This window comes from Wyeomyia smithii, chromosome 2 (genome assembly GCF_029784165.1).
Source record: "Wyeomyia smithii strain HCP4-BCI-WySm-NY-G18 chromosome 2, ASM2978416v1, whole genome shotgun sequence".
Lineage (NCBI taxonomy): Eukaryota > Metazoa > Arthropoda > Insecta > Diptera > Culicidae > Wyeomyia > Wyeomyia smithii.
The window spans coordinates 129,486,690-129,513,058 of NC_073695.1; the positions used below are offsets into that span (position 1 = coordinate 129,486,690).

Here is a 26,369-nt window from a genome sequence, read left to right on the forward strand (position 1 = left end):
ACTTCTCCATTATTTGTAATTGCATCATACACAATACTTTGAAAAAATCTTGGTAACGAAATCCCGATTAAATAAAAAAATTCCCGACTTTTTCCCGATGTAATTCAATTCCCGGCTTTTTCCTGCATTTCCCGTTTTCCCGATTGAGTGGCCACCCTGACAATACCTCCAGAACCCGAGGATTACAAATCCCTGACCCAGCTCATGACATTGTGGCTCAGCAGAACATACCATATATACTGGAAATTCATGACCATTCGAAGATCATCAGACGCCTATTTAACAACAAAACACTGAATAAAAAATCCACGTTAGTTTAAAATTAGACTTAATTTCAGCTCGTAGTCGGCAGCGAGGATAAAAAATTTGCTTTCAGTTTTTAAGTCATCAGATATAATTGGCGCCGTTAAACATTTAATTGTATTTGTGCCGTGTCAAATAAATGATATGTGTAAAAAAACCTAAATTAATCCACCAGCGGTCAGACTCAGCCTTTCTCATTCAAACTTATTATTTGTAAAAATAGATTTACATGAATACTTAAATCCAATAAAGGTATATTCACTTTTTGAGTTATAGAATATTGATGTTGTAATTGAAGCATAAAATATGAAATTCGACGTAATGTTAGTGCTTAAGAACTAGCAAAATAAAAAAAATGACTCTAAATTTCAAACAATTTAATCACAGGCGTATCGGGAACGTTCAGATAGTACGATACCACATTTGAATCATGTTGAGGCCATAAATATTGATCAAAGCAATACCTGCTTGAATGTTGTTGAATAGTCTTTGAATTTCTTATCTTTCCAAAACTTTTGAACAGCATATCAAATTGTTATGAAGTTTGTTATTTGTAAGTTTGAGAGATGACTCGTATGTATGACACTAGTTATGTTCGAATGAGTCGTATAATACTTGAGATAATAGATTTTCGTTGTTTTACAAGTTAAAACATAACGGTTGCTTAAGTTTGATTACAATAAAATGAAAAGGGAACGTTTAGGGCAGCCAAACTTTGAAACCACATGTTCAATCATAATTCATCAGTTAACCCTTAACTAGCCCGTTCATCTGAAATCAATATTGTTTGAATCGGTTGTGTAGTTTCTAAGATAATGAAGTTTCGTGATTTTCACATTTCGATACATTACAGACGAAGATACAATCCGATTACAGCAAAATTCAATAGGGTGTTATGAGGCAGCTAGACCTTTCATTTGATACTAATTCTGTGGAAAACGGGTCAACCATCTCTGAGAAAAGTGAGTGAGTCCAAGTAGTCTTCGGAATATATTTCTTTTCATAGCTGCATTTCATTCGCTTCCCTGCTACCGTTGCGAAAGAAAGCATTTGAACACAGCTTGTTCGCTCGAACAAACAATACCGTTTGGTGTGCGCGTGGCTTGTTTTTTTCGGTATAGTGAAGTATACAAAAGACGTCCAGCAGTCGAAGCAAATTCTCGCGCCGCCGGGCGCTGGTTACTTCTTGTGGCATAGAAGACTGTGCATTGTCTCCAGACGATACACGTGCTACTTGTGTTTTCGGCACCGATACTGGAGTCAAATCAAAAGCCGTTCAGTAGTTGGAGCAAACCCCCCGCGCCGCTGAGCGACGGCTATACCCTAGCGGTGTGTTTACTGTGCATTGTGTGTAGACGGTCACATGTCGTTTGTGCTATCAGTGCAGTACTATATAAACCGTTCAGCTGCCGAAGGAAACTTCCCGCACCACCAACCGCTGGTTTGTCTCTAGTGCTGACTCAGCTGAAAGAGACTGATTGCGATTCCTGCCACCTACTGGATCAACCCAACTATCAGCCAGTGAGGCGCGTAGGTCGAAATTCGAAAAGTCTGGCGAAGTATTCACATTTTTTTTCATTATTTTTATTATATATATATATATATATATATATATATATATATATATATATATATATATATATATATATATATATATATATATATATATATATATTTTTCTCAATACAATAGTCCTTTTTTTCTATTCAACACATCTTATTTTGGAAAATTGTTTTCACATTTTCAAAAAATTTCATGCACTGCCAAAACTGCCTGCAGTTGGGTCATACAGCCACCTACTGCTGCAACAAGGCGCGCTGCAGCAAATGCGGAGGGAATCACGTTGAGACCGCCTGCAATAAGGACACTGAAAAGTGCCTTTATTGCGGTGGTCCCCGGCATAACCTTTCGGCGTGTCCCGCGTACAAACAGCGCGAGGAGAAAATTAAGCGTTCCCTCAAGGAACGATCAAAGCGCTCTTTTGCAGAAATGCTTAAGAGGGCTGAGCCACCCTCGACAGGAAACATCTTTTCCTTTTTGCCAACCGATGAGGGTACATCTGACGATCCCGTCGAAGGGTTTTCTTATGCCATGCCAGAAGGATCTAGGAAGAGGAGAATTATCAACTCTCCTAATCTTTCTCGCAAAGGTCGCAAGATAACCCCTAGCGGAATGACCAATAAGCCAACACAAAAAGGAAGCGGTGAAGAAAAGCCGAAGCAAGTACCTCCCGGTTTTAACTTCAAATCAAACCAGGAGTATCCACCGCTTCCCGGGGCACCGAAAACCCCTCGTGCACCCATTTCTCGATCAGAGGATAAAAAAGAAACAGGGTTTATAAATTTCTCTGATATTGTGGACTGGACATTAAAAACATTCAACATAACAGATCCCCTCATTTCAGCTATCATACCTTTCGATGACTAATATGGCGAAAGAGGTTAGGAATTTTATCACTGTATTACAGTGGAATTGCAGGAGTATCATCCCCATATTCGATCTATTTTCTCATTTGATAAACACATACAACTGTGATGCGTTTGCGCTCTGTGAGACCTTTCTTAAGGGGGGACCTTACTCTAGAAGGTCGAAAAATCTAAATTTTCATATTTTTTTTGGCTGTCTAGAGTAAAGTGAAGTGTTTGGCTATTTTGGCTATTGATTAAGGTATATTCGAAGATGTATTTTCCATGTCGTGAATGTAAATATAGTGAGTATAACACTGTTGGCAGCTGGGAACGTGGATGCTCTCTCTAAATCAGTACCTAACTGGTGGTTTTTCTCAGCTTCTAGTAAACCGATCGGGCTGAAATTTTTTTTCAGTATATAGAAACATATTATCTATCTTGTTACGTAACCGTTTTTGGAAATTCCAAAAATTGCCAAAATGGCGGCCATTTTAGTAGAAAAATTGTTTTTTTTTCATGAAAAATCACTATTTAAAAAATCATAAAACATTGAAAAACTCAGATATCAAAAAACGGCTTCGTAACAAGTTAGATAATCCATTTTTACATGTTAAAAAAAAATTCAGCAAAATCAATTCAGTAGATGCTGAGAAAAATTTACCACCAGTTGAAAAAAACATGGTTTCGAGAGAAACGCTGCTTACAGCGTAATCCTCACTATATTTGTATCCAGAACGTGCAAAATATATCTTCAAATATACCTTAATCAATAGCCACGATATCCGAACACATCACTCTACTCTAAGCATCCGAAAAATAATACGAAAATTTATTATTTTTCGACTTTCCAGAGTAGGGTCCCCCCTTAATTTAAATGACCAACCCAATTTCCACGATTTTAACATTATTCGTCGAGACCGAAACTCACACGGTGGAGGGATACTTTTAGGGATCAAAAAGTACTATTCCTTTTTCAGAATCGACCTCCCCTCGCTCTCGAATATTGAAGTCGTTGCCATTCAAACGAATATGAATGGAAAAGACCTTTGCCTTGCTTCGATATATATTCCTCCATCCGTGCGGATTAAACAGAGGCAATTTTCTGATATAGCAGAATTGCTTCCCGCACCTTTTTTGATTTTGGGAGATTTTAACTCCCACTGTTTGCAATGGGGGTCGCATTACGACGACGTCCGATCTTCTTTAATCTGTAACTTGATCGACGACTTCATTTGACACTTTTGAATACTGGGGAAGCGACACGTGTACCTAATCCTCCAGCTCATGACAGCGTGCTTGACCTATCCCTTTGCTCGACATCACTAGCGTTAGATTGCCGGTGGAAAGTAATCAATGATCGCCACGGTAGTGATCATCTTCCAATCGTTATCTCAATTGCTAATGGTTCAACTCCCCCGGACCCAATCAATATTTCATACGACCCGTAAGGTAATATTGATTGGAAGTAATATGAGACGATCATAGCGGAATCCATCGAGTCTCACGAGGAACTTCCTCCGGAGGAAGAATACGCGTTGGCTTGATCATCGACGCCGCGACTCAAGCTCAGACGAAACCGATACCCCGGGTAACGATTAGACAGCGTCCCCCCAACAAGTGGTGGGACAAAGAGTGCTCTGAACTGTACGCGCAAAGGTCCTCGGTGTATTTGGCCTTCCGAAAACACGGTACTCTTGATCTGCTCCGAAAGTACGATGTACTGGATAGGCAGATGACGAGTTTAATTAAAGCGAAAAAACGCGGATACTGGCGGCGGTTTGTAAACGCGTTGTCGAGGGAAACAGCGATGAGCACTCTTTGGGACACGGCCAGACGCAAGCGGAATCGTAACGTTTCGAACGAGAGCGAAGATACTCGATTTTGCCAAAAATGTCTGCCCGGACTCTGTACCGGAACAGAAAACCTTTCGCGACGCGTTCTTAGTACCCACGGGAGAGCCTCCATTTTCGATGTTGAAATTTTCAATCGTGCAACAATAAAGCTCTAGGGTTGGATAGAATCAAATTCAACCTGTTGAGGAATCTACCCGACTGTGCAAAAAGACGCTTGTTAGGCTTGTTCAACAAGTTTCTTGAGCTGAACATTGTTCCGCCTGGAGGGAGGTAAAAGTCATTGCTATTCGAAAACCCGGAAAACCTGCCTCTGATCACAATTCTTATAGGCCGATTGCAATGCTCTCTTGCCTCCGGAAATTGATGGAGAAAATTATCCTTTTACGGTTAGACAAATGGGTCGAAACAAATGGTTTACTTTCAGATACTCAATTTGGCTTCCGCCGGGGCAAAGGAACGAACGATTGCCTAGCGTTGCTTTCTACTGAAATTCAACTCGCCTTTGCTCGAAAAGAGCAAATGGCTTCTGCATTCATGGACATTAAGGGGGCTTTTGACTCTGTCTCTGTAGAAGTTTTAACCGAGAAACTTCATTCGCAGGGACTTCCACCAAATTTGAATAATTTTTTGCTCAATTTGTTGTCAGAAAAGCATATGTATTTCTCACATGGTGATTCGACAACTTTCCGAATAAGTTACATGGGTCTTCCCCAAGGCTCATGTTTAAGCCCTCTCTTATATAATTTTTACGTCACACAGTGGGGCAAATTGGTCCGTTGGTGCAAAAAAACCTTATAACTACTTAACAGTTGTTTCCACAGTGTTCATGTCTTCGGCAATGTTGTTCACCATTAAAACATATTTTTGAAAAATGTATTTAGGCAGCTTCAATTTTTTTTTTCTACAGATGGCGCTGACATCTGTCTTCTGAATAAATGGTGCTAGCCATTTTGTTTCTTCGGGAAAGTTGTTTATATCATCAATTGACATAAAGTTGTCGAACATATTACAACTGTAGGACGGACCGTTAACGAGATAGAATTATTTTTATTGTCCATAAATCCAAAATTTCAGTAATGAATAATAGCTGAGACCTAAATACATATGTTTCAATTTCAGATATATTCGAATTTCCGAGTCATCATGAAATGAATTATTGGAAGTTTGTAGTTGCCTTTGTATAGTTTCTGCCAACCTATGGTGTGTCATCATTTTTGAGAAAGAATATAAAATATAATTTTAATGTTATTTTTTGTGACAAAATATTTCAAATAGGAACATTGTTCAATTGAAGATTGGTTGGTCATGTTCCCTTTTTAAGAGCTCCTCTTGTTATATTTTATTCCATTTGGCATAGATACTAAATGCTTACTTTTGTTTAAGACACTGTTTATCCAATAACAAACTGTTTCCTAGTACTAATAATTATTTCTGAGGGGTCTTCATACTATTGGACGTCAGTTTTGAAAGACCCCCGAACACAATTATGGTCGTGTTGCATACACCGGCATTTAGCAAAGCCTATTGTAGGAAAAACATCGATACGGACCCTGCTGATTAACGACTTTTTACATGAATTGACATGAAAACAATCGCTGCGAAAACTCGAATTACTCGGTAAGTCGCAACTAGTAGCAGCTGATTTTTGGTTTAGTACTAGCCAATACTTTATGTTTTTCATATTGTCGAAAATGAGGAAAAATTACAAAAAAAACTTGTTTTACATACTATGTCCCTTCGAACCTATTTTCAACAAAACTGTCTTAATATCACATTACCTTTTAGTTTATACTCTATTTTATGAGGATCATATGAGTTAGCTAATTAATTTCTAAATATTTGCATGCCCTGCTGTAACATATCTGTGAAAATTTTTTCTTCCATTTTACAAGCCTTGTAAATCCTCACTTTCACAATATTATAGCACATTTTCTAAATTATTTTTCAAAGCAAATTATCATGATTTCCAGTCGATAACATGTCTACTGCAAGTAGAAAATAAAATGAGGCATGAAAACTGAATTTCGTTTTTTTGAGTTTTGTCGCGACTTTTCTGGGTTCTGCCCCACAGTGCGTCAATGACATCGATGAATGTTTTGCAAATTCATGCACGCTACGGCAACTTGCAGACGATAGCGTTATATCCATCACTGGAAGCGAGGCTAACGATCTGCAAGGACCATTGCAAGATACCTTAGACAATTTGTCTGAATGGGCTCTTAAGCTGGGTATCGAATTCTCTCCGGAGAAAATTGAGCTGGTCGTTTTTTCGAAGCTCAGCTGCAGCTCCTACTAACGGGTAAAACGATCACTCAGGTTTTAGTCACTAAATATCTCGGGGTCTGGTTCGACTCTAAATGCACCTGGGCACCTGGGTATATTAGGTATCTGACACAAAAATGCCAACAGAGGATTAATTTTCTTCGTACGATTACCGGAACCTGGTGGGGTGCCCACCCAGGAGACCTTCTAAGGTTATACCAAACAACGATATTGTCAGTTCTTGAGTACGGCTGTTTCTGCTTTCGCTCCGCCGCGAACACGCACATTATAAAATTAGAGAGAATACAATATCGTTGTTTGCGTATTGCCTTGGGTTGCATGCAGTCGACCCATACGATGAGTCTTGAAGTGTTGGCGTGTATTCTTCCGTTGAAACATCGTTTTTGGAATCTCTTTTACCGGTTGCTAATTCGATGCACAGTTATGAACCCATTAGTAATTGAAAATTTCGAGAGGTTGGTCGACCTTCAATCTCAATCTAGATTTATGACTTTATATTTTGACTATATGGCTTGAGATATTAATCCTTCTTCATACGATTCCTCCAATGTCGCACTTTAAGATATTTCTAATAATGCTATATTCTTTGACACCACCATGAAACAAGACCTTTCTGGTATTCCGGATCAATTGCGACCCCAAGAGATCCCTAAGATTTTTTCCAAAAAGTTTAAACATGTTAGTTATGATAAAAGGTTTTACACTGACGGATCTAATCTAGATGAGTCCACTGGCTTCGGTGTTTTCCACGAAAATTTTACCGCCTCCTACAAACTCGATGCTCCTGCTTCTGTGTACACCGCAGAACTTGCTGCTATTCAGTACTCCCTTGAGATCATCGAAAACCTACCCATAAACCACTACTTCATCTTCACAGACAGTCTCAGTGCCATTGAGGCTCTGCGATCGATGAAGACTGTGGAGCACACCCCGTATTTCCTGGGGAAAATACGATCGTTCTTAAGTGCTTTAACAAATAAAAATTACCGGGTTACCTTAGCGTGGGTCCCTTCTCATTGCTCGATTCCGGGCAATGAAAAGGCTGACGCTTTAGCTAACGTGGGTGCTATTGATGGCGATATTTATGAAAGACCTATTGCTTATGATGAATTTTATAGTATTTTGCGTCAGAGAACACTCAATAGTTGGCGATTATCATGGAATTCAGATGAACTGGGACGGTGGCTACATTCCATTTCTCCTAAGGTATCGACGAAAGCATGGTTCAAGGGGTTGGATGTAGGTCGAGACTTCATTCGCGTGATGTCAAGACTTATGTCCAATCACTACACGTTAAACACGCACCTCTTTCGTATAGGGCTTGTAGACAGTAATCACTGCATTTGTGGCGATGGCTACCATAACATCGAGCATGTTGTTTGGTCGTGTACCGAATTCTTTGGTACTAGATCCAAGCTAACAGATTCCCTTCGGGCCCGAGGACGACAACCGAGAAAAGTGAGTGAGAATAAAAATCTGCACATACACACATACACACACACATACAGAAAATGCTCAGCTCGTCGAGCTGAGTCGAGTGATATATGCCATTCGGCCCTTTGGAGCACATTTATACTTTCGGTTTTGCAAGTAATTGCTATACCTCTCTAGGAGAAAGGCAAAAATACTCATTGATCAATATTTCAAAATCCAAGCCATTAATCAAAAATCCACTCGATAGCATTACGGGGGAGCACAGTAGCTTTCGATTACGTATAAGATCATCTAAATCGAATATTGCGTTCTATAAGAAAGGCGCGTTAGTATTTTGCGGCACATACATACAGACAACACACATACACACTAACTGACATTGCTCAGTTCGTCGAGCTGAGTCGAATGGTAGTTCGCTCCATTACTATGGGTATCAGTGATAGTCGCCCCCAGACTTTGAATTTCACCCCTAGAAGGTATGACTTCTTTGATGAAGTTCCTTACCTTCATTAGTTCAGCAGTTCATATCTCGTTAGGCGTGAGAACACCTTTTCCAAGAATACGAAGCCTTCGCTGGACCAATGCGCTGCATTGGCATAGTAAGTATCCCGAAGTTTCTACTTCGAAATTACAGAAACGACAAATGTCATCTGTCAGTTTACCTATTATTTTAAGGTGATACCTAGGCAGTGTCCAGTCAGTAGGCCAGTTAACGTATTCAGATCAGCTTTATTCATACTGAGTAGGTTGCGTGTGATTCTATTACATGGTGTAATGAATAGTTTAGATTGTTTTGCTTTGGCGGAAGCCCTCCAGTTAGCATCAACCATCTTTGTTTCCTAGCCTCTTAACTCTGATTTCAAACAGGATGTAGATACCCACACGCAAAAGTTGGAGTGTGCGTAACCAGATCATTTATGAGCGAAATTAGCGCATTTACTGATCAAAATTGGAACCAGTACAACGCATGTGCGTTGGGCATAACGCATTTGATGCTCTAGCGTATTTTGAATGTATTGCGCAGCTCCAAACCACTACACTTATAAAGCATCAGCCGATGTTCAGAAGGTTGGCATCGTTGAAACAGTGCAACCAGCAATCAATACTGATAAGTTGGGTACTGACTCCATTGAAGAAATTATTGCCTGATCGATTCACTTTCATGAATCAGGTCATTTGAAAACATCATTCAATCATTAACAATAAACAAAAACAGGAGATTGGTCCAAAACACATTTTGCATTAATTATGACTCTGGTTTCATTCACATACATTCGGTTCTGCGTTACTGGCACCAGCATCAATAACTTCCACGGCAACAAGGCTCGCTATTGGCTGTTTCGATTGCTGACGATTTTTAGGGATGCACGAGCCGTTGATACGCACCGGCTCGCGAAAGTAAAGAACGGTTTTTTGAGCGCCTCGAAACTGATCGTTCGCCCGAAGCCGAAGTTTACCGAGGCATTACGATTTTTGTGTATATGATACATATTCTGATTTTGATCTCTGTCAATGTATTCCTTGTACAACTTTTGCGTTATGCGTATCACGCATTGGTTGTGCGAAGTCAGAGCAAATTCTGTGCGAATTGAAAGGACACATTGGATGATTAAAGCTTGAACTTTTGCGTGCAGAATGGCTCCGGTCCGACGAATGTAGTTGAAGAACCAATTCTTGCTAAGAGATCGGCTTTTTCGTTTCCTGCTACACCACAGTGACCAGGCACCAAGTATAGATAAACATCGTTTGTTGCAGATAGTTGTCGGATAGATAGAGTATAATCCCAAACTAACTTAGGGGCCATCCACATACCACGTAGATAGATTTTTAACGATTTTGATCCCACCCCCCTCCCCCTTCGTGGACAACTGTCCATATAAATTCTAAAAAAAATGTATGGACCGTGGGCATAAGCCAACCCCCCCCCCCCCCCCAAAGCTATCCACGTGGTATGTGGATGACCCCTTAGACTGACATGTGTATGCTTTTAGTGCATTAAGGGCTGCTTGACTATCTGAGAAAATGCAGATTTTGACATACCTATATTTCCTAGTCAAGCAAATATTTGTGCATGTTAAAATAGCATTTACTACAGCTTGAAAAACTGTGGGCCACTGTCCAGTTGGGATTGATACATTGATTCCTGGTCCAGTGACCTCAGCACCTGTAGACTCATCCATTCTAGAGCCATCTGTATAAAATATGAGCGATCCTGGATGAACTTTAGGACCTCCTTCTTCCCATTCGCTGCGATTAGATTCAATCACTTTGAAGGGAACATCGAAGTTAATTTTGGAGTCAATCCAGTCTTCATTCATGGTTACTAAGGTGTTTAGTTGGAAATCTTTGAGGATGCGTAAATGTCCTTTTAGATCACCTTCCTGAAAATTTTTGACACGTTTGAGCCTAAGAGCACCCTTTTCGGCTTCAAGTTGTACATATTGATGCAAGGGTAGAAGATATAAAAGAGTTTCTAAGGCTTTGGATGGTGCACTGGCCATTGTTCCTGTTGTTGATAGGCATACCAGGCGTTGTAGTTTATCTAGCTTCTTCTGAGCTGATATTTGTGTAGTTTTGGTCCACCACACTACCCTCCGGGCCTTGGATCTATTTTGCGTTTTTCGACCGATTTTATAACCTTTGTTTAGTATAAAACAAAGCCTTGGTGCTACATTCCGTATCGGAACTCGACCTTCTGTTTATTATACACAGACTTCGCAGCCAACTGTTAAGTGTACAGGACAATTGCGAGGCTAGCACCACGATCCTACTGACACTAACAGTCTCTCCAGAGCCGAGACTCGAACCTACGACGACTGGCTTGTTAGGCTAGCATCGTACCTCGAGACCAGCTGGGAGAGTTACTGAACTTCTGAAGAAGTGAAACACCTTGGGATAATTCTGGATAGTATGCTGAATTGGACGGCTCAAATTGACTACGTAGTGAAAAAAACTACAACGGCAATTGGGCCTGCAACAGTAAAACCTGGTTGAAGTTGAAACCACAATTGGCTCTTTGGTCCTACATACCTATTGCACGACCAAGAATCACCTACGCCGCTCTGTATGGTGGCCAAAGGTGAATAAGATGACAGCGCAAGCAAAGCGTAACAAAGTTCAGCAACTGGCCTGTCTCTCCGTCACTAGCGCCATGCGCACTACAGCAACGGCAGCCTTGGAGGCCATGCTCTGCTTACTACCTCTACATCTACATGCAAAGAAAGAAGCGAGGCTTGGTGTATTAAGGTTTCAACGAAATAAAACAATATTCGAAGGCGATCAGGTTGGTCATCTTCGCATTCTAAGGGAGTTTGAACTTACACCTTTAGTCACCACAGCATCAGACTGCACAGTTCAGAACAATCTTGATGTTCCATGTAAGGTGATCGAAACCAATCGAAACCATCAGGCATCATCTGTCTCTATACAGATGGGTCAACAAAAAAAGATCCAACGTTGGCTCCGAAGTCTACGGGCCCAGTGTTAAGGAAACTAGACCAATGGGTGTATTGGGTGTGGCCCACCGTTTTTCAAGCAGAAGTATATGCCATACTCGTCTGCGCCAGGATATGTCTTAAACGTAATTACAAGCACGTGAAAATCGGCATCTTCTCGGACAGCCAAGCTGCACTATTGGCACTTCGGTCCGCCAAATGCGCGTCCAAATTAGTTTGGGAGTGCAGCGCAGCACTACGACGGCTATCCCGGCAGAATCAAGTTCTACTGTACTGAGGAGTTGGACACTGTGGTATCGAGGGCAATGAAAACGCTGACTACCTTGCAAGACAAGGATCAGCCCAGCAATTTATTTGACCTGAACCATTTTTGGGCATCTCTAAATCCGTCATTAAGTACGAACTTAAATCATGGGAAACGCTAGAAATAGCTAACCGATGGAACAATACACAGGGTTGCAGATAAGCTAAACAGTTTACCTCTCCAAACCCTGTTATAACCAAGAGGCTTCTTGGTCTCAAGCGTGGTGAGCTCACCACGTCTCTACACAGGAGTTATTACCGGACACTGTCCAGCTCTTTACCGCCTGAAGAACATCGGAATTGTCGGATGTGATAGATGCCGTTTCTGCAACCTTGCAGTAGAAACGTCCGCTCAACTGCTTCTTCATTGTGAAGCCCTTGATTTGGTAAGGTACTACTTTTTCGGACGTTCCATTAAACTCCATATCAAGTATGGAACTCTAATCCCCAAAAGGTCGTTAGTCTGTTTGACAATGCGATACCAAACTGGCATTACTACCAACCAACCCTACTCCATCAATGAGTACGGGTACCTCGAAATCTGTGTACAGCAATCAGGGTATGCCACAAAAGATAATTATTAATTTGATTATAATCAATAGGATGGTCGCAGTGGCTCTTTTATTCTCAATGCCCGTCAGGTGTACAAAAAAAATTGGCTAAGATAAATGTTTTCAAACAAAGAAAAATGAAGAACCAGCCTCGTTTCTTATCATTTCCTATTCCCAATTCGTTTATTCAAAGATACAACTGAATGAAAATTATAAAAACAAATAGCAAGACTGTGCAGCAGTTCATTTTGGGAAAGACTCTATGATTGTTTCTTTCACTAAAAAAACGATCCTAAAAAAACTAGCAACTTATCTTCTCAATCTCCGAACCGGACTTCAGACCGGGCCCAAATCGGACCGGAACGAGCTCGTTCCTATTTTTGACCGGACTGGAACCCTTATGCCGTGCAGTGTCCGATGGTTTTGTTTTGTAATTGCATGTACATAATTTGATTTCGAACGAGAATTGTGTACGTAAATTACTTTTTTACGCATCATCTCAGATTCTTTGAATAACTGCTTTAAACTGTTCGAAGTTAAAAATCTTGTAATCAACAAGATGCATGACAACAACCATGTTCCGAAGTAACGTACAAAAAACCAATATCCCTCATTTGGCGGTTTCCGAACTCTAATTCGAGTAAATTTATAGACATAATTTAGGTGCCGGTGTTACCCCAATGAGGTATCGGTTTCACCCGCACTGGTTGGTGAACGTCAGTTTAAAAACTTTACTATCTTATATATATATATATATATATATATATATATATATATATATATATATATATATATATATATATATATATATATATATATATATATATATATATATATATATATATATATATATATATATATATATATATATATATATATATATATATATATATATAAAATAAAGTTACGAATGTGCGACCGCCCATAACTTTATAACGGAGCACCTGATTTGAGCTGGCTTTGTTTTATTGTGTTTGTCTTTGTCCAAGGCAAATTGTTACGGCGAGAAAACTAGGAAAATTCAGAGGATAATGGTAAAATTTACGAAAATAGAATTTACATATAACGAAAAAATGAGATCGCAGAAGGCGCAATGAACAACAATAATATGACAGCAATTTAAAACAGGTGACTCTCGACAGTTATTTCGAAATCATCCTTGAAAAGTTACCACCGAAAATTAAATACAAGTAGAAGTACGCTCGACTGGTGGCTACCGTCACGGTGGTCGGTTAAACTATCTAAACATATAAAAATGCAGCTCTGTCTGTTTGTCTGATCTATATAGGCTTGGAAACTACTGAACCGATCGGCGTGAAATTTTGTATATAGGGGTTTTAGGGGCCGAGAAAGGTGACTGAGATAGTTCGAAACTCCCCCTTACAAATGAAACACAAATTTCTGCACATCTTGAAAACTGAACAAGCAAATGGAACCAATTTTAGCATTTGGATGTCTTTGGAGGTAACAAATATGTCCAGATGGTTCGACACCCCTCCCTCTTCAGGAAGGGAGGGGTTCCATACAAATAAAACACAAATTTCTGTACATCTCGAAAACTAACCAAGTAAATGGAACCAAATTCGGCAAGTGAATATTTTCAGGGATAACAAATATGTCCATAATGGTTTAACACACCTCCCTACTCTATACGTGAGGGGTCCCATACAAATGAAACACAATTTTCGCACAGCCCGAAAACCAATCAAGTAAATACAACCAAATTTGGTATGTGATCCCTTTTCTTGAAGGAAGGGGTTCCATACAAATAAAACACAAATTTCTGCACATCTCGAGAACTAACCAAGTAAATGGAACCGAATTTGGCAGGTGAATATTGATTACAAATATGCCCATAATAGTTTGACACCCCTCCTTCTTCTGGAAGGGTGGGGTTTCCTACGAATGAAATTTTTTTCACAACTCCAGAACTAATCGAGTAAATGGAACCAAATTTAGCATGTAGAGGTTTTTGGGGGCAAAAAATATTTTAATGGTGGTTCAACACCCCTCCCACTTCTGGGTGGGGAAACTCTTATACAAATCAAACATAAATTTCTATGGTGGTTTGGTACTTCTCCGTACTCTGGAAGGGGAAGCAGGTCTCCCATACAAGTTAAACAGATATTTCAACCAGGTTTTCCGGAAACCAGCCTACAATGATCAGGTCGATGCACAGGAGCCAAAACTCGACTTCAGACGCCATTTTCAAATTTAAGATGGAAACTTCCGGATTCTAATATAGGTGTTTCCGCAATCGTAATGATGCACTGAAGCCAGAAGTCGACCCCAGACAACATTTTGAATTGTAAGATGACAACTTCCGGTTTCTGAATAAAAAAACAGCCGAAAATGACCGATTTCCATCCAATATGAGTACTTCCGGAACCCGAATGATGCACAGAAACTAGAAATCGATCACAGATATCATTTTTAATTCTAAGATAGCGACTTCCGGTTCCTGGGAAACAGCCGAAAATAACCAAATACCACCCAATATAGGTGTTTCTTTAACCAGAATGACGCTCAGAGGCCAGAAATTGTCTCCAAATGCCATTTTGATATACAAGATGGCAACTTCCGGTTTTGGAAAACCGCCGAAAAAGACCGAATATTACTTAATATGGATATTTCCGTAAAGAAACGGAAAGTAGGTAAGAAGGAAAAAATGATGCATAGAAGCCAAACATTGACCCTGGACACTATTTTGTATTCAGTTTCTAGAAAACAACAAAATTACTGAATATCTCCCAATATGGGTATTTCCGGAATCAGATTGATGCCAGAAAAACAGCTGAAAATGATCGAATACCACTCAATATGGATATTTTCAGTACAGAAGCCAAAAGTCGAGGATGTTGTCATTCCGATTAAACCAATCATTTCAAATGATCAAATGACTTGCCTTTTGACTTGGATCATATCCTATGATCGATTCGTCGTGCGTTTGTAGACTATAAACAAATCGCAAGGAATCAATAAATTTGGAATGTTTAAAATTATTAAATTAAACACAAAAATGGGCGAGACAAAGTTTGCCGGGTCAGCTAGTTTATTGTAAAATAACAGCTTGAAAGCACTAACAGTTTTTATATCTTATAGAAAACAATTTGGTTCTGTGACGAAAATACAACAATATTCACCATCAAGTTCTACTTAGGAATCATGTTCTTCAGGGGGCCGGGCTCATCCCCAGTACTCCTAATTAAAATCGGAACATTAGCCTGAGTTTAGTCTTGTTTTCCGTTGCAAAAACTATTTTTCGATCTCACACCTTTTTTTAGCTTTAAACAACATCTAATAAATAGTTTATAATTCACTGGCAACAACATTCAGTAGAAAGTGATGCGATTCTTCTTTGATAATTTTTCAATGGATTTGAATAGTATTTTCAAACAAGTGGTTTTTACTATTTCAATTTCTACGCTCTACGTTATAACTTTGTATGTATGTATGTATGTATGTATATATAATAAAATTAAAAAATTAACAATATGTTCTGAAGTTTATTTTGATTGGAAAAAGAGTTTTGTTTACCTTGCCTTGCCTTAACAATAGCTAAACGGACAGGACATTGATAAAAGTTTTACATTTTACGGTTTCATTTCAGTTTAGGTGGTTCCCGTAGCACCCAGCGTATATTCTATTGTTTCTTACCTGCTTGCGGAGCAAAGCCTGGATAACCTTGTTGTGGTGGATAGGGATGAGAAGGGTAACCTTGACTTAATCCAGGCTGCTGAGGATAACCACCATAATACTGGTTATGAGGATCTAGAAAAGAATAACATTAAAGTTGAATTACGTTGATTCAGTGTTTTCCATAAGGGTGATTGTGTGTGGGCGCATCAAACACATTTGACAAATTCTACCGTGACGTTACAACGTTTTAACTAATCTGTTGGCATAATTTTTACTCTAACATGAAATGTGCTCAAGAAACTCTTCAATATTATTGCAGATTCGGAAAGTACCCAAAATTCCTTATAAGAAACCCGACATTTATTTGCTTCGTTGATATCACATTGCACAATGGTCCAGAAACCCAATTTAGGGGGAAATTTGGGTCTGGAGCTCTATAGCAACATTTTAGAAAAAACACTTTCTTTCACAAAGTTTTTACATATGATAAAGCGCTTATTGAAAAATTATTAAAAATTATGGTGACCAACATTTTTAATGCAAAAAAGTATCTAACATTTTTATCTTTGTAGATAGAAGAAAAATTTGTTCTACAATGTTATAGCTTTATTAATTTTAAGTAACTTTGTAAAAAAAGAAGTTTTTCTCTATCTTTGAAAACAACCGATTTATATTAAAAAAACACATTTTACCCTATAACCTTTTTAATTTAAGTTTCATCTCAAAACTGTCTTTGAACGACTTTTAGAGCTTTTTAAGAGAAACAATTTGCAATGCTAGCATCGTAAATATCTAAATTTAACTCAAAGTAATCAATATTTTTCATCAAAAAATATGCGATTTTCATTTGTATGTCATTCTTTTTGGGGCAAACATAAAAAATATCTCTTGGTCTCATTTTGAAGGCCATACTTGACTTTATAAATGGAGGAATTTTTAAAAATATGTTATTTCTTAAATTTGAGTAAATTCAATTTACAAACAAGACAAAAATTTCAATAATTTTATACATTATGCATATAAAAGCACCCAGATTTATTTTTTGGTATTTTTTCTCATAACTAGGAATAATTACCTTTGATTTGATCCAAAAAAATTAAAAATCGATCAACTGGTTCAAAAGTTATGAGTTTTTTTTAAATTAAATACATTGAACACAGTCGTTTTTTATGGTCACCCTTTTTCGAAGTTGGTCACGCAAAGTGCTTCAATTGCGCTCAAAATCGCAGGGATGCATCTTTGTTGAAAATAATCAAACCCGTATTGCTTCGTTGGGTTGTTAAGGGAACTAGCACCGAAATAGGGTGACCATAAAAAACGGCTATATTTGATGTATTTTATTTTAAAAAATCCATAACTTTTGGTCTTTTTTGGTCAAATTAAAGGTAATTATTCCTAGTTATGAGAAAAAATACCAAAAAATGAATCTGGGTGCATTTACATGCATAATGTACAAAATTATTGGAATTTTCGTCTTGTTTTTAAATTGAATTTACTCAAATTTAAAAAAATAACATATTTTTAAAAATTCCTCCATTTATAGAGTCAAAATGAGTCACTTCGAAATGAGACCAAGAGATTTTTTTTATGTTTGCCCCATTAAGAATGACATACAAATGAAAAACGCATATTATTTGATGAAAAATATTAATAACTTTGAGTAAAATTGAGATATTTACGATATCAGCATTGAAAATTGTTTCTCTTAAAAAGCTCTAAAAGTCGTTCAAAGACAGTTTTGAGATGAATCTTGAAATAAAAAAGTTAGAGCGTAAAATGTGCTTTTTCAATATAAATCGGTTGTTTTCAAAGATAGAGAAAAACAAAGTTACTTGAAATTAATGGAGCTATTACATTGTAGAACAAATTTTTCTTCTATCTACAAAGATAAAAAGGAAGATACTTTTTTGCATTGAAACTGTTGGTCACCCTAATTTTTGATAGATTCTCAATAAGCGCTTATGTAACAAATTTGTAGAAGAAAGTTTTTCTCTAAAATGTTGCTATAGAGCTCTAGACCCAAATTTCCCCCTAAATTTGGTTTCTGGACCATTGTGCATTGGGGACTGATAATATAGTGTGACGTTACAACGCGCGAGAAATTCAGGACAAGGTTGCATATTAGGCTGTCCCAAAATTGCATGATGTCTGGAAACCTGGGGGCTCACCCTTAAAATGAAAGTTTAGGGTGTCAGAAAAAATCTTTATAAGGGCGAAAACTTTAGGAAATGATGTTTAAGGGGTGCACAAGCGGGATATTTGCAAAAAGTCAGGTTTTTGAACATGTTTTTTTAAAAACAATCTAACACTTCAAATTTCAATAATCGTTATGTCTTATTATTTCTAATGGATTCTTTAGGGTTCAAACTATAAGCCAGATTTTTGTTCAGAGCTGTTCAGGGTCCCAAGCATGCATTATGTATTTTTAAATTATCCAAAAAGTTGATTTTTCAAAAAATTCCAGCATTCAATCGTTTGAAGTGGGTACCGTACATTGAGCCATATAAAGTTCAATACCGTCAAAAGATGGGAAATTTAGTGGGGAATAACTTTGCTGAAGACACAATATGGCTATCTTTAACCCCAACAAAGTTATTCGTGATTTACTACTGAACTTTATGAATATTTATTTAAAATATAGTATTCGACAACACATTAACCAAAATTGCTACGACCCACCACTAAACCGCACAAATGATTACGCCTATTCATAGCAAAGTACTTGTACATTTTTTATACACCGCATAGGGAACAATAGGTTGCAAGTCTGCTTTATTGCAATCGTTATTAAACTAACTCCTTGGTAGATACAATGAATCAATAGCAATATTTTTCGTACCACGATCCAGGGATCGTTGAACAAAGGCTATTTACGTATGCGTGCTCTCATTACTCAGCTCTCTACAGAGAAATGAGAAAGTTTAGGAGGTAGTGAACAAATACACTCCGTCTCCGACAAATATTTCATTATCAGTTAATCTCTAGAAGTCACGGGAAATAGAACAATAACTTATCATGTCGCCGAAAACGAAGCTCAAATACGATCTGATGTCCGGCATAGCAAGAAAGAACCTGCCCAAAAATCATTTTCCGTCGCAGCTTGAGATCATCAGTAACTTCCGGTACAACCTGGAAAATCAGAAATCATCGAAGGGACAAAGTGTTCAGAATGTGTCTACCGAGGCAATGGCAATTGGGGATCGGGCTGGTTTCCCGCATCAGCTCAAGCGGAACGTTGTTAGACGAGTTACCAAGCTTATAGCATCATGGCAAAGACTAAAGAAGGTCTATAAGAAGCAGGACTCAAGATCATTAGAAAGGTTGAAATCGAGTAAGATACAGATGAGTGAATTTTTCAACATCAGCGTAGAAAATATCGAAAGCGAATTACAACACGATGCGATCCGCGTGGAGTTCTGGAACTATCAGAAACGTAATAAAATTCCGTGTGTGTTCCCGAAAGCCATCCAAACAAATGTACCGGTTACCTGTGAACAGTGTCGTGAAAAGAAAACATGAAAAATTGAGAACAAATCAACAAGGTCGAATATTAACGTTCGAGAACTAGTCGTGGAAGATACAAGTCAGGTCCGACGAAGTAAAAGACTACAACCACTAACAAACGCTTTTATCGAAAATATTGACCGAAACCGAATCTCTAACCGTGGGGCTGTTGGGGTATTAGCAGCCACAGCTGTTGTCTTTGATATCAATCCACAAGAACTAAGTTTAAGCAAATCTACTCTTCACAGAAACCGCAAAGCAGTATGTTTGCGTGCACAGTTTTATAATATTGATGTTTAATATGTCTTTCCATTCTCCAGGCCCGCCAAGAGATTGCTAAAGAAATTCAGGATAAGTTTCCAAAAGAAAAGTCTTTGGTCGTTCATTTTGATTCCAAGCAATTATTGTTCAATCGCAAAAAAACTGAAAAGTTAGCTGTTGTCGTGACGGGTTTAGATTCTGTTGATCAAATCATCAGTTGCGAATTTATAGAACACGGTACAGGAAAAGTCGTAGCAGAACAAGTTTTCAAAAGCTTGAAACGCTGGAATCTCGATGAAGTTATTTGCGGAAAGTGTTATGACACCACCAATGTGAATTTAGGAGAAAAAAATGGTGCTGCGGTCATCCTAGTGTGACGTCACACCCCGCGCAGAAAATACCTTATGTTCCGTCACGCAGAGTTTTGTCATACGGTACATTTTTAGCTTAGTCCGAAAGACAGTAAGCCTTCTGTTGAATGAAATGAAAACAGGTAGAGTGTAAAAGCGGGACACGGCCGTCTGCCGTTGTCCACCAAAAACAAGACCATTTGTGAAGAAAACAGGAAAAATCTTGAAGAAAGACCGCCAACGGTTCTGCTATGCAAGCGTTGGCGAAAACACTTTGCCTTCCGCGATGAATAGTCACTAAAGCCACCAAGGCATTGAATAAACAAAAAGAACTCGACAAACGGTAGCGTCGCTCAGCGTCGCCCATGCTCACGCGCGGGTTCTTAGCGCTCACGCTAGCGCACGTGTTTGAAAACACATGTTATGGCGCTCTCAATCAGAATGCCCAAAATGTACTAAAAGTTAAGCACAAGAAAGAGACAGGCCAAGAAATGCCATAGGCTAGTATAGAACAGCTAGGTATGTGGTAACCGGATCGAAGGGGAAAAGCCTTTCGCTCCGAGTTACCTGTAGGGTACTATTTAAGCTTTTGTGTGAATAAAGTAAGTTTAATCTACCGCTCAAGTCTCGAGTTGTAATTCCGTGCCGACGGCACGTACAGGGTTTTCTGGAGAAAGTCCTGGTATGTATAGGTATACCTACACACTAGAACGTCTACTAGGAAGAAAATTGCTGGATTTTCCGTGCAGGCACCACGTATATGAATTGATTCTTAAAACAGCCTACATGACATGTTTTGAACAACTGACAAGTTCTCCCGATGACGCTCTATTCAAATCATTCCGAAACGAATGGGATACAATAGATGAAAATGATTATGCTGGATTCCCTATTGGTACCTAATTATAATTTGAGGTTTCCTCAAGAAAATAAAATAACATGTTTTATATTGTATTATCTTTAATGGAACACTCGGACAAGAGGAAACCAAAAGTCTTGTTGATTTTTGCAGGCAAATGATCTTGCAAAAATTCATACGCGAGGACTATGCAGAACTTCTGCAGCTTTCATTATTGTGCCTTGGAGAAGGCGATCCAGTGAAATTTCGGCGCCCTGGTGCCCTACACCACGCCAGGTGGATGGCTCGGGCGATATATGGTCTCAAAATATACCTTTTCCGGGATCAATTCGAGACAGATAATGTCCAGCTTCACAGATTTGTGCTGTTTGTTGTGAAAATTTACGTGAAAGGGTGGTATGAATGTCCAGTGGCAACAGATGCACCAGTGAACGACTTGAGGTTTATGCAGTCCTTGCAAAATTTTGAGGATAAAGAGCTAAGCCAAAACACTTCCAGAAAGTTCGAGAAGCACCTTTGGTACTTAACAGAGCTCAATGTAAGTCTCTCTTTATTTAGTGATCGAGTAGATGAGGAAACAAAAAAGAAGATGGTAGAAAATTTGAAATAGCGGAGTAATGGAAGCTCTTTAACCAGAGTTAGAAAGTACTCGGCCAAAAAAGGTCTGGCCGATTATGTAACCGAAAGATACATGATCTTCTTTCAAATTTTGGGGCTAGAGTGCGGTTTCTTGAATGAAGATCCTACCAGTTGGAACTCACGAACTGATTACATTGAAGCGAAGAGGAAATGTAGCTCTTTAACGGTGATAAACGATCCAGCGGAACGAGCTCTCGGGACTACAATGATTTTGGTCCTAAGTCCGACGAAGAGAAGGGGAATACACTACTGATAATTGCAAATAACCGTAAAAAACAAAACAATTCATCGAAAAAGTCAGTAATTGATTACTTAAATTCATAATAATTGATTTATTTTTTTTTTCGACTCGTATTATTGGCTATTATAAATAAACATTGTAAATATAGAAAAAAGTGTATATTTTTTCTTCGCAGTAAATCACGAATAACTTTGTTGGGGTTGGAGATAGCCATATTGTGTCTTCGGCAAAGTTATTCCCCACTAAATTTCCCATCTTTTGACGGTATTGAACTTTATATGGCTCAATGTACGGTACCCACTTCAAACGATTGAATGCTGGAATTTTTTTAAAAATCAACTTTTTCGATAATTTAAAAATAAATAATGCATGCTTGGGACCCTGAACAGCTCTGAACAAAAATCTGGCTTATAGTTTGAACCCTAAAGAATCCATTAGAAATAATAAGACGTAACGATTTATTAAAATTTGAAGTGTTAGATTGTTTTTAAAAAAACATGTTCAAATATCCCGCTTGTGCACCCCTTAAACATCATTTCCTAAAGTTTTCGCCCTTATAAAGATTTTTTCTGACACCCTAAACTTTCATTTTAAAGGTGAGCCCCCAGGTTTCCAGACATCATGCAATTTTGGGACAGCCTATTGCATATTCAATCTTAGGGTACTTTTTCGCCGCGTGCCGACAGCTCGCTTCATAAGTAAAATTTAGAAACACGATGTATGACAAACAAGTTTGTCGAATAATATAATGCTCTAACTCTTATGCCTGAAGCGTAAGAGCCCATATTAAGTGCAATATTTAGTCAATATTCGCGGTGAATATTATAATATTCACCGCGAATATTGGCTGAACATCCCGCTGAATATGGGCTTTCACACTTTAGGCACAAGAGTTAGAGCATTGCGATTGCTTTCTTCAACAAACTTATAGCATTACTTTAGAACTGCAAGTTTGTCGTACATCAAGTTAGAAAATTATACTTGTGGAGCTAGCTATCGGCACGCGGTAAATTGAATGGAATTGACACCCCGAAATTGAATATGCAACCTTGATTCAGGAGACTGACATTTTCATCGAAAAGCCAAAAACTCGGCTCTGTTTAGAATTATATAATTCCAGGATTCGATAACAAATAATAATCGAACATTTACCGTGTTTAGAGTGTCGATAACTATTTTTGAGAAATTTTATTTTTCGTGACGTTATAGCTCGTATTTTGCAACAAGGGGTATTCTCGCTCCGTTGTAACGTCACAGCTCGCATTTTTCAGCAAGGGGCATTTTTGCTCCGTTGTGACGTCACGAAAATATGAATTAGTCGATATCCATTATTTATCGCATATTTCTGCTACATTTTCATAAAAACAGTTCAAAAACTGGTTCTATATATTTCTACATCTACTTCATGCACTTGGTTCATCGGTTATTCAAAACCTACGTAACAAATTACTTGGCGTTAAATGTTCGGGAATACGGCACGAAACTCAAATTTGAGCAACTTTCGTCATAGGTGACGTCTCAAACCTAGGTGAGATATTCTAGTGTCAAATTAGAGGTATTTTTGAGTTTTTTTTTTTGAGAGAAACGAATTATTAGTTTGATAAAATGTAAGGGGTTCCCATGAAGTAGAAAACTACGTTTTTCGTGACGTTACAACGCTAAAATATTACTGTTTTCGTACTGGCTTAAACTCAACATATTTGAAATTTTACTTAAAAACCCTTTATGCATTGAATGAAGCAATTATTATTCATTATTATGTTATATTATTATTTTATCGTTTCACTCGCTACAACTGAAACTTCGCAAACTCAGTTCGGCTAGTTTTTGCCGAAGAGAAGGTGAACAATCTTCATATTCCATACGACTATTGCATGTGTAATCTTTCGCCTTCTTCTTTGCCTTTCGTCTTTCGGTTGAAGTTGAAAACAACTTCAACTGACCTAAACATTGCTCGAAATCAATTTTCACAATCGTCGTCGTCTTGATTATCGAACTGAAGCCACTATAGCCAGCTTCAATGAAATCAGCAATAGGATGGACGAGGGCAAATTACTTCGGACAAACAAAGCGTTGATGTTGCTCGCTGCAGCTGCATCTGAGACATGGGAGCAGAAGTAAAGACTAGAAAAATGAAACTTTGAAGCTGATTTAGCGATTAGTAACATATTTCATGTGATATTAATGTGATGAATAACACGTGCAATGAAACATGTAGTGTGTAACATGTAGCGTGTAACATGTAACAAGTATCATACAACGTGCAACATGTAACGTGCAACATGTTCCATGCAACAATTCTGTCTTATAATTACCAAGTCTACAACAAGGTACATCAATCACAGCACCAAACTTGCTTGTCCTAACCTCACAGGTAAAAGCAGAGAAAAAAATTGACGCAAAAACTTGCTTCGGTTCATCGATAAGATTATTTAGTCCCTAGATAAGTAATGTCGCTAATGTACCTATTGTGTTTGAGGCAAACTATGTTGCACAAAAGATCCCGAACACTTGAATCGATTTTTCGCGATCCGACTTTTGTATAGATCATTGCACACAAAAAATAACATAACTTTTTTGACACTTCCCACACGCAAAAGTTGGAGTGTGCGTAATCATATCATTTATGAGTGAAATTAGCGCATTTACTGATTAAATTTGGAACCAGTACAACGCATGTACGTTGGGCATAACGCATTTGATGCTCTAGCGTATTTTGAATGTATTGCGCAGCTCCAACCCACTACACTTAGGGAACATACATAAATGACGTAGCTTTTTTTAGGTTTTTTGGCACCCCCCTTTCTCATCGTAGCATTTCGTCACAAACTTAGACGCCCCTCTCCTCTAGATAATAACGTATCTTTATAAAACACCCTCCCACCCCCCATGGATTTTTTTTTTTCAATTTTTTTTCTTATCAAAAACATACATTGTATCATAAATGATCAAGAAAAGACAAGAAATATTAAAATGACTCTTAACAGACAAAACAGCAATAAAATAAACTATTAGAACAAATCTATTTTTTTCTTAGTTCCATGTTTGCTACGTAGCTCGGCTTGACCCCCCCCCCCTCCCCCTCGTCACATTTGATACGCACCGGCTCGCGAAAGTAGAGAACGGTTTTTTGAGCGCCTCGAAACTGATCGTTCACCCGAAACCGAAGTTTACCGAGACATTACAATTTTTGTGTATGTGATACATATTCTGATTTTGATCTCTGTCAATGTAATCCTTAATCCTTGTACAACTTTTGCGTTATACGTATCACGCATTGGTTGTGCGAAGTCGGAGCAAATTCTGTGCGAATTAAAAGGACACATTGGATGATTAAAGCTTGAACTTTCGCGTGCACGGGTTGGTTAACAAGGTGTTAGATTTTTTTTCTATTCACCGTCGAGTGATAGGAGTGAAAATGAATGATATTGCTTATTCCTTTGGCTACTGGATTTTTAGCTCGCTTCATCAAGCACAGTTTAAATCAATGCATTGTTGTTGCCAGAAAAGATTGAGTGACAGAAGTATACTTCCTTCGAAAAACGCAACACTTATTAGATGTACGTACATCAATAAATTATTTCATCCACAAACAATTTTTTTTTTAATTTCCAATATTTATATATTACTAGCTGACCCAGCAAACTTCATCCCGCCTATTTTAGTGGTTAATTTAATAATTTTAAACATTTCAAATTTATTGATTCCTTGCGATTGGATAATATCGCTTAAAAATGATTGGTTTTATCGGAATGGCAACATCTTCAACTTTTGGCATTTGTACATGACCTCTATTCCGGATATATATTGGGTGCATTTCAGTTAGTTTCGTTGTTTTCCAGAAACTGAAAGTGGTCATCTTCTAATTCAAAATGGTTTCCAGGGTCAATGCTTGGCTTTTTTACATCAGTTCGATTACGGACATATCCATATGTAGTAGTATTCGGTTATTTTCGGCTGTTTCCCAGAAGTTGTCATTTTTCAATTCAAACTGTTGACTAAGGTCAATTTATAGCTCCTTGCATCATTCTGGATCCGGTGATACTCATATTGGGTGATATTTGGTCACTTTGGGCTATTTTTCAGGAACCGTAAGTCGCCATCTTGGATTTAAAAATGGCATTTTGAGACAATTTCTGGCCCCTGAGCGTCATTCTGGTTGAAGAAACACCCATATTGGGTGTTATTTGGTAATTTTCGGCTGTTTTCCAGAAACCGGATGTCACCATCTTCGAATTCAAAATGGTGTCTGTGGTCGATTCTAGCTCCTGTGTATCATTCTGGAT

General features: G+C 38.3%; 1 protein-coding gene across 2 annotated transcripts in view; it reads right to left on the reverse strand.

Moving 5' to 3' along the window:
• LOC129726034 (protein lifeguard 1-like) overlaps window positions 1–26,369 on the reverse strand; it is a 214,522-nt gene that overhangs the window by 37,434 nt on the left and 150,719 nt on the right. For both annotated transcript variants that reach the window (XM_055682595.1, XM_055682594.1), the window contains one exon: window positions 16,248–16,361. Coding sequence is in view for 1 of the 2 variants with exons in the window: in XM_055682594.1 (XP_055538569.1) it covers window positions 16,248–16,361 (114 nt within the window). In the remaining variant the exon portion in view is untranslated. The remainder of the gene's footprint in view (window positions 1–16,247; window positions 16,362–26,369) is intronic.